This window comes from Macaca nemestrina, chromosome 7 (genome assembly GCF_043159975.1).
Source record: "Macaca nemestrina isolate mMacNem1 chromosome 7, mMacNem.hap1, whole genome shotgun sequence".
Taxonomy (NCBI): Eukaryota; Metazoa; Chordata; class Mammalia; order Primates; family Cercopithecidae; genus Macaca; species Macaca nemestrina.
Window position 1 is genome coordinate 86566994 of NC_092131.1, and position 10167 is coordinate 86577160.

Here is a 10167-nt window from a genome sequence, read left to right on the forward strand (position 1 = left end):
GTACACAGATGGTCTTTTTAATTGTTATACATGTAATGTTATTTTAATTTGTATCAAGAACAAATATAGCCTGCATATCAGATATATAGTTTATATACAAATATGGTTTCACTGATAGTATTCATTAAAATAAGAACAATGTTTTACAGAGTTTTGAAGTCTACTCAACATTAAAGTTCATTTAATATTAAATTAAGTAAATAATAGATGATACAAATACAAGAAACATCATGAATTTACAAGCAAATGGGTAAAATACTGTTGGTGAGAGTACAGCATGGAGAAAACTTGCCTCTTGGCCTCAGAGCCTGTGCCATAGAAGTCTGCCCCTTTAGAGTAAAGGACAGAGCAGTGGAAGGGATCTGTGGGCAAACAGGCCCAGAACCAGCACAGCACAATCTACATTGAAGAATGAAATTTCAATAATAACAAAATGAAATTTAATTTAATATAAATTCAGCTTCATCAAATAAGAAAGATTCTGCATTATCCTTCACTTCTGTTTGGAGACAGAGGTTATAAAGAAGTTCCCTCTACATATAAAGATGATACCTTCACTCCCACCTGCAAGGCAAGACCTGTGTCCAGGGTCCCAGCTGCAGGTTGTAGTACACTTTGCAGGTGCTTGGGGACCCTGTGCTGCAAAGCACAGAAGTAGGTGCCTGAATCTCTGACCAGCATATTCAAAGCACTATAATACTTCTCTTTTCCCAGCGCTTCTTTAAAATGTTTGTCTCCCTGCTCCATATGGCTTGACTGAATTAAGGTCAAAGACACAAGTCCTTTTCCAGACCCTGCCAGAACCAGTAGAAATTAGAGAACATTCTCTCCTCATAAGTACAATTAAGAATGGTGTGCATTCCCTCCTGGATACTCAGGAATGAAGGACTCTGCTCCAAAATATGGAGGCTGTTCGCCCCTATTTAAACAGAGAAGCACAGACAGAGGGCATTCATTCATGGCTAACTACTTTTGGAAGATATACTTTCTTTTCAAGTCCCCATAGGTGAGCATAGAGGCCCTAACCACCCTTCTGTAATTTTCAGACTTTTAAAGAAGATACTACAAACTGCTCTTTTCAATGATATTTCCAGAGCCCCAAAATTCACAGCACAGCTGCCAAGAGAAAATCAAGAACAAAACTCCCAAGGGCTTCTCCACTTTATCCATGAGACTTACTGCGGGCTCTGGTTGGGGTCTGGGAGCCCTCAAACACTACCAAGCCAATACCTTGCTTATCTGAGTGAATATTCATAGTTCTGTTATTACAGGAAGCTGAGAGTTCCCCCAGCCAACCAGAAACAAGATCCATTCTCCCATGCACAGATCACACGGCTCCTCCTGATCTCTGAAGAGGTGACATGGAAAAGGACCTTGGTAGGACCAGGTGCTGATTTGTTGGAGAGCGATACTTGTTTATCTGCTAGATTGTTGTCCTTCCTTTTTTTCTTCTGTGATACTTCCTGAGCATCTGCCATGTATATATACAAGTTATAAATTGAATACCCAAAAAGCATTCCTCCTCGAGGAAAGCCTAGAAAGCTTATTTTCTCTCCTTTCCAATGCAGAAAGCTGTTAAATGACCCCCCAAATACAGATCTAATTGTCGGCACCGTAGCTCAATGTAATAGTATTATATCTGAGACCCGCTCCATAAGGCTCATGCGAATTCATCTTAGAATTTACACTAAGTTACACCAGGAGCAAAAGTGTTTCATTCTGTGCATAAAACCTGTGAACTAAAGAAACCAAACAAGAAAGCCATTACAGTCAGTTCAAATAATTGGATGGAATAAGGTCAATGTGAAATAAAGGGTGACTCAGCCTTAACCATAGTAAAATAACATAATCAATAGCAGGAGAGTGGAAAACTAAACCTTAATCTATACTTAAATTTTCTAGTTATTTTATCTTATGTTCTGTTTTATTCACATTTCATCTGCATTCCAGAATAACTATCATCAGTTGAAAAATTATTTTTGGTTAAATTCAATCATGTAGTTAAATTCATTTAATTTAATTCAATCTTTACAGTGATGTGGTAAGTTGTATGTTATTAAAATTGATGATGTGTAGATGCTTTAAATTAAGTAATGTGTCCATGGCCACATAATTTAGTAAGTGACAGATACAGCAGTTAAATACCTAGACCTTGGCCAGGTGTGGTAGTGTGGGCTTATAGTCCCAGCTACTCGGTTGGCTGAGACAGGTGGATCATTTGAGCCCAGGAGTTTGTGACCAGCCTGGGCAACATAGTGATACCTGTTTCCAAAAACAAAACAAAACAAAACAAAAAAACTTTACCTTTTGATCATCACGTAAAACAGGCCAATTGTTATAGGAAGCAAGAGAAAGATCTATGTTAAAACAAAAACTTCACAGGATATTTCTCTAAGAGAAAGTTGAACACTGTAGACAAAGCCAGATGCAAACCCCATGAGCGAAGCTCCTTTGGTCTCTGAATTTGTCTATTTTGTTTATTATTCTATTCATCAAACCTACAAAAACACCGGTTGCTTATTTAACAAATAATTGTATAATCAACAAATTTAATGTGTGTCTGCCTTTTAAAGCTTAATTAAATTTTCTATTTCCCCATGATGTCTCCCCTTGTCTTTTCTGTAACACAGTGATCTCCTCCTGAAAATACCTTTAAAACTTAATTGCCTACATACTTATAATTTTAACTATTGATTAAGTTTTTATGTATTTTATCTTGTTCCTCACTTAATTTATAAGCTTTTTTCTGATAAGTTCATTCCAGGTAAAAGCAATATATTTTATACTGCTATCAGTAGATGAATGTCCTGATACAGCACATTGTACATATAAAGGCTTCATTATTATTTTAGGTCAACATGTATTCTTCTTTTCTTGCTTATTTACTAAATGATTAACCACCGAAATGGTAATTTTTCTCTCCCTGAACGCAAGTGACTTCTTAGTTTCTCAGTATTATAGAAGATTTTATAGTAGCTTTTATAATCAGCTAACAATTACTGAGCACTTATCATGGACCATAATTTCGAATATATATATTCATTTAATCCTTGCTGCAAATGGTAGTTCGAAAGTTAAGCAACTTAGCCAAGGTTATACAGTTGTAAGCATCCAAGATCAGATTCAAACCCAGGCAAACGGGCTTCTAAATTCTTACTCTTAACTGCTCACTTCACTACCTCTCCTTTTTGTTCCCTAATCAACAAATCACATGGTAAATGGTGGCATTCACAATGTGTGAATTGAAATGCTTCACTTGTTTACCGGTTTCTGAAAAGATGAACTATTTCTCATGGATTCAGCTGAGAAGGACTCAGTCCCATGACATTATCTGATTTCAAAGACATGAAAGTGACTGAGCTGAGAGAACACAGGCAGGCCACACTTTGTCCTTGCTAACCTCTTTTAAAAAGGAGAGGATGAAATGTGGAGGGGAGGATATGAAAAAGCTACTGCTAAAAATTTTATTCAGCTTTGATCATTTGATGCTGTGACTTCTACTCTCATATGAAACATAAATTATTCACTTATATGCTAGAACAAATATCATCTGTTTTCATCATAATAGTTTTCTTCTGTGACTAATTACTAGGAAATTGAAGGATTTTTTGTGGTAATTGAGAAATGTTCTAATAATTTATATGAGTTTAGAGCAGAAGTGTTATGCCTAGACGGAAAAAGAAATGCTTTGGTAAAGGCTAAATTTTCAAGACTTTGATATAACTAAGGGAAAACTAAGACAGAGTATCATTTTCAGCACACTTACAAGAGAAGAATAAAATTTAATCTGTTTCATTTACCTTTTATTTTCATGTACTATTTTTATAATGTTTTGCTGAATTCAGAGAGAGCAGCCATCAGGCTCTCAGAGCCTTTACTTGCCCCCTCATTGGAATCCAATAAGCATAAAAAATCCAGAGTTCTCAGTGACCCCTTTTCATCAAGCAGTAGCAGAATTCTTGTCACAGATGCAGGAGAGAGATCATGGTCTACATAAGCTCACTTCTTCTCTGCAAAAGCAGGAAGGAAATCCCTGGTCTCCAGCATCAGTTGCATATTCCTTACAATGACAGGCACCGAGTTTGGATTACTGATGGGGAACCTTCTTACACCTGCTGTCATGTTCTCACAAGCTGATAAATGTAAGAATAAGCAGAAGCTAATTAGGTTTTCAGATTTGCAAGTGGGTTCTCTGGTTATGGAACAGTCTCCACTAGTGTGCAAAAGGACGAACAGGAATTGCACTTTTAGCTAAATATCTCATAAAAGCACTTTCTTATTTTTCTATAGTTGAACTGAGACTTACTCAAGGTTTATTTTTATTTATATATTTATATTTTGAATGAATTCATATTTTACAAGTCTGCCATAGAAGAAACCTGAACTTTTAATTTATCTTTAAAGAACTTTTAACATTTCTTGTAAGGCAGGGCTACTTGGCAACATATATCCCCAATTTTGTCTGAAAATGTCTTTATTTCTCTTGCACTTTTGAGAGATAATTTCTCTGGGTACAGAATTCTAGGTTGGTGGTTTTTTTCTGTTAACACTTTAAATATTTCACTATATTCTCTCCTCCTTGCGTGATTTCTGAAGAGAAGTTGGATATAATTCTTATGTTTGTTCCTGTACAGGTAAGGCATTTCCCCCACTCCACCCCTTGCCAGCTTCTTTCAAGATATTTTCTCTATCTATGGTTTTCTAGTTTGAAAATGATATGCTTAGGGTTTGGGGGAGTTTTGGCATTTATGCTACCAAGTGTTCTCTGTACTTCTTAGATCTGTGGTTTGGTGTCTGGCATTATTTTGGGAGAAATTCTCCATCATTATTTTAAATATTTTTTCTGTTAATTTCCCTCTCTTCTCCGTGTGACATTCCCATTACATGTATAGTACACTTTTATAGTTGTTCCACAGGTTTTGAATATTTTTAGATATTCTTTTCTGGGTTTTTTTAGTGTTTGTTTTCTCTGCTTTTTCAGTTTTGGATGTTTCTACTGATATATATTAAGTTAAGAAATTCTTTCCTCAGCTACGTCCCGTCTACTAACAAGTCAGCCAATGACATTCTTCATTTCTGTTGCAGTATTTTGATCTCTAGCATTTTTTTTCTTGGTTCTTTCTTACGATGTCTGTCTCTCTGTTACATTGCCCATCTGTTCTGGCATGCTCTCTACTTCATTATTAGAGCTGTTGGCATATTTGTTTCAAATTCCTGGGTCTGATAATTCCAACAACCCTGATGTGTTTTTCTGATGATTTTTCTGTCTCTTCAAATTGTATTTTCCCTTTTAATATGCCCTGTAATCTTGACAGTCAGACATGACATACTTGGTAAAAGGAACTGCTGTAAATAGGCTGTTAGTGCTATGGTGGTAAGGTGTGAGGGGAGAGGAAGGGTTCTATAGGCCCACAATTTGTTCTCAGTCTTTTAGTGAGCCTGTGTCTATGGGCTATAAACTTCTCAACTTTTCAAGTCTCTAGAAAAATCATGATTTTATCAATAAATGCGTAAAAAGCATTTAACAAATTTCAGCACCCATTCATGATAAAAACTTTTGGTGAACTAGAAATAGAGTGGAATTCTTTCAACTTCGTAAATAATATGTTCAAAAATCTACAGCTAACATCATAATGATGAAAAACTGATGCTTTCCTACTAACATCAGGAACAAGGCAAAGATGGGCCTCTCTCCACTCCTTTTCAGCATCATACTGCAAGTCCTAGCTAATGCAATAAGACAAGTTAAAAAAAAAAAAAAAGGTATACAGATTGGGGAAAAAAGAAGCATAACTTTGTTCCCAGATGACATGTTCATGAGTAGGAAGACTCAATATCGTCAAAATGTTCATTCCTCACTATTTAATCTGTAGGTTCAATGCAATCACAATGAAAATCCCAGCAATTTTTTGTGAATATTGATAAACTCATTCTAAAGGTTATATGGAGTAGCAAAGGACCCAGAATTATGAAAAAAAAAAAGGTTTTATAGGAGAATAAAGTCAGATGAATGACAATACCTGATTTTAAGACTTACTGAAAGCTACAATAATCAAGACACCATGACACTGGCAAAAGAATAAATAAATAGATCAATGGAACAAAATAGAGAACCCAGAAATAGACCCACATAAAAGTAGTCAACTAATCTTTGACAAAGGAGCACAAGTAATACAATGGAGTAAAGACAGTTTCGTCAATAAATGGTGCTGGAATAACTGGACATTCACAGGCAAAAAAAGAAAAAGGAAAGAAAATTAATCTAGACTCTAGACACAGACCTTATACTATTCACAAAAATTAACTCAAAAAGCAACCATAGATGTAAGTGTAAAATGCAAAACAAAACTCCAAGAAGGCAATGTAGGATAAAATCTAGATGACCTTGGGTTTGGCAATGACTTATACAAAGACAGGTATGTTCTCTGGAAAAAAATTATTGATAAGCTGCACTTCACTAAAATTTAACAGTTATGCTCTTATGAAATGCAATGTCAAGAAAATGGGAGACAAAACACAGACTGGGCGAAAATATTTGCAAAACACATATTTGATCAAGAACTGTTATGCAAAACATCTTAAAATTCAACAATAAGAAAACAGTCTGACCAAGAAAAATGGATAAAAGACTTTAACACATATTTCAGCAAAGAAAATACGTAAATGGCAAATAAGCATATGAAAATTTGTTCTTTATCATATGGCATCAGGGAAATGAAAATTAAAACAACAATGAGATACCACGATACACCTATTTGAATGGCCAACATCCAGACCTCTGACAAAACAAATGCTAGCAAGGATATAAACAAAAAAGAACTCTCATTCATTGTTGGTGGGAATGCAAAATGGTACAGCCACTTTGAGCATAGTTTGGCAACTTTAAAAAAAATATATTCTTTCCATATGATCCAGCAGTTTTCCTCACTGGTATTTATCCAAGTAGTGGAAAACACATGTCTACACCAAAACCGCCAAAGGGATACTTATGGCAGCTTTTTTCATAATTACCAAAACTTTGAAGCAACCAAAATGCCCTTCAGAAGATGAATGGATAAATAAACTATGGTATATCCAGAAAAGAGAATATTATTCAATACTAAAAAAATGAGCTGTCAAGACATAAAAGAAACAGAGAAACCTTAAATGCATGTTACTAAGTGAAAGAAGTCAGTGTGAAAAGTCTACATACTTTATGATGCCAAGTATATGGCATTCTGGAAAAGGCAAAATCATGGAAACACTAAAAGATCAGAGGTGGCCAGGGGTTACATAGGGAAATGAATGAATACCAGAGCACAAAGGACTTTTAGGACAGCGAAATTACTCTGTCTGATACTACAATAATAGATGTATGGCATTACACATTTGTCCAAATCTATATATTATGCTACACTAAGCGTGAACCCTAATGTAAACTATGAACTTTGAGTGACTATGATGTGTCAGTGTAAGTGCATCGGTTGTAACAAATGCACCACTGTGGTGGTGGATGTTGATAATGGGAGAGGACATATACCTGGGAAGGGATAGAGGGCATGTGGTAAATCTCTGTACCCTTCTCTAGATCTTGCTGTAAACTAAAACTGCTCTTAAAAAATAAATAATTTTTCAAAGGGTGAGGGTTTGCCAATATATAATAGTTGGAACAATGGTAGATGTGGGAAATAATGACAATAAATGGTAAAAAAAAAAAGGGGGGGGTCAATATGAATATGAATGGCAATATATCAAAAAATGTAAATAGCTTTTAAATATATTAAATGAAGCTCCATCTCATTCATAAGTAAATGAAATATTCTTTAAACGAAATTCTAACTGATTAGTCAATGTCAAAAAGTTTAGTAATACATAAGGTTTAAGGAAAATAGGTATTCTGCCAAATCACCACTACAGATAGTATAAATTAGTGAAACTTATCTAGAAGACAATTGGGTTGAAACACATAGACTACTATGAGAATATTTCATAAACAATATTTTATATTTCTTATATTAAATAATTGACTATGATATTTTAACATTGTAATTTTATTCTGCTTTCTTGTGTTATTATGTTCTGCACTTCAATTAATGAAATATTAAATTCCAATTTTCTTCTGGGTTTGGGAAGTGATCATCGCTTGTTAAACAGATGGTGGTGGAGAGCATAGGTGGTCTATTAATTATACATTTTCTCACTTTCTTCTCCTCTTTTCATACCCTCTTTTCAAATACCCTCAAAGTAGAAACACATACACAAAGCATTGTCTTCACCAATTATTCAAAGGTCATTGGTACTTTTGATTTCTAAACCTTTTAACCAAGGCTTAACACACACTGGGTATTCCTTGTAGTCTTCTTTCACTAGGCCCATGATTCTTCTTTATCTGGTCTTCTATGCAAGTTTTCACTTCTCCATACGCTCTTGCCTTCTAAAATTTTATTGATATCACTGTCTGCTGTCACCTCCTTTTCTATTCTTTTTGTAGTCTTATGCCCTTTTCAATTTCTTTACTGTGTCTTTAATAGGATTTCACAGGGATACAAATATAAATCTGTATGCTTAATCTTCCATCGGCACTGCAAAACTAACTCACTTAAGGACTTGTTGTTAGAAAGCCTATTGATCAATGTAACAAGTAAAGAATACTTATGATTTACAAATGAGTCATTTCTTCAATAATGCTTTTGATCCTTCCCTTTCTTTTTGGAACATGAGACTTTGTCTACCATCTGGTTTACCAGAAAAGAAACCTTCCTCTTTCTGACAATTGTTGCTTTCCTCTCTGCATTGTTTTGTTACATGTGGCATTCTGTCCCTCCTCCTTTCTTCTCTTCCCTTCTTTCTCTATTAGGAATCCTGCATAGACATTTGAACTGAACTGAGGAGCTGTAGCTCTCCTGTCATCTGTCCTGCTGTACTCTGTTAGGGAGACATTATAGAGATGCCACCTTCTCTGGCACATTTGGCTGTATAAAAATGTAATAGAACACATCTACCTCCAATATCTGCCAGAGTGACCTGGAACAAGAGGTGGAGGTTGAACTTTGTCTGCAAGGATGAGCACAGGGACCACTTCATTGTTTCTGTGGTTTAACCTTGAAATTACTTTGGCACTGGATGAGGAACTACTTGGTGTCAATGTCTGTTTCTAATTTCACTAACCAAAAGCTGGGTTTGGGGATGTCCATTTCTTGTTTTTCTCCTCTAGCCATGCATATGATTACTGCATTAATCAGAGAAACTGAGGCACAAACAACCACAGACTGTGCTGGAACCAGAGTGGATCACAGTGGCTGACACTCAGCACCCGGGCCCCTCGTGCTGCTCAGAGTTTGTGCTCAGCTCCCCTTGCAGTCCCTGTCACTGTGTCACTCAGAGCACAGAAGTACACAGCTGAATCTGACTCTTGAACTGAGTCTTTCTTCAAGTGGAAAGAAGTGGTTTCTTTACGGTATGTGGCTTCAAAACCTTTGTTGCTTCCCTTCTCATCAGTCTTCGCGGCTTTCAGGAGGAGCTGTGGACCTTCTCCAGGATATTGGACATACCAGAAAAGGGAAGGATATCCTGTGGCTGTGTACGTGCAGTTTATAGTCAGGAAGGCCCTTTCTGAGAGAGTCACTGGCCCTTCCATCTGGGTCACTGAATCTCCACGCGTTCTTCCTAGGGAAAAAAAAGAGAGAGAGACATAGAGAGATATGTTTAGTCTTGAGCATAATGCTCTTAGGTCAAATTGTGGTTAAAGATTTTTTTTGGCTTGATAGAAGACAGTCCAAATTTTAAAAGGCATCTTACTTACCAAGCAGTAAGAGTATCACAGATACTAAGCCTGGAGAACAGTTCATCTTTAGTGTGTTACCCAAATAATGATCTTGATCCTTAACATGAAGAAATCACAGTGAAACCTACAGCGACAGCAGGAAATGAGCTTGTGTTAGGCAGCCACTCCCTCTGGTGGACAGGGGCTGAACTGGGATGAATGTTTTCCTGGACTCCTTCCAAAAGTCCGAAATAGGTCCTCAACCCTGACCTCATTTATAAGGCCCATGCCAGTCTCAGGTGGTCCTTGTAAATATGAAGGGCAGATGTTATCATCTCTATGGTCTATTTTATCAATTTTGTTCTTTGGACACTATCTGACATAAAAGATCTTTAGTAGAGCATCCTAGGGTATTTCTGTAGGTG

At 36.2% G+C, this 10167-nt stretch overlaps 1 gene segment (V, D, J or C); it reads right to left on the reverse strand.

The window, feature by feature from the left end:
- Window positions 1-8048: 8048 nt before the first annotated feature.
- LOC105496610 (T cell receptor alpha variable 9-2-like) lies at window positions 8049-9956 on the reverse strand. The segment is given in 2 exon segments: window positions 8049-9645; window positions 9782-9956. Coding segments are annotated over 2 exon segments (381 nt in total).
- Between the last annotated feature and the right edge of the window lie 211 nt (window positions 9957-10167).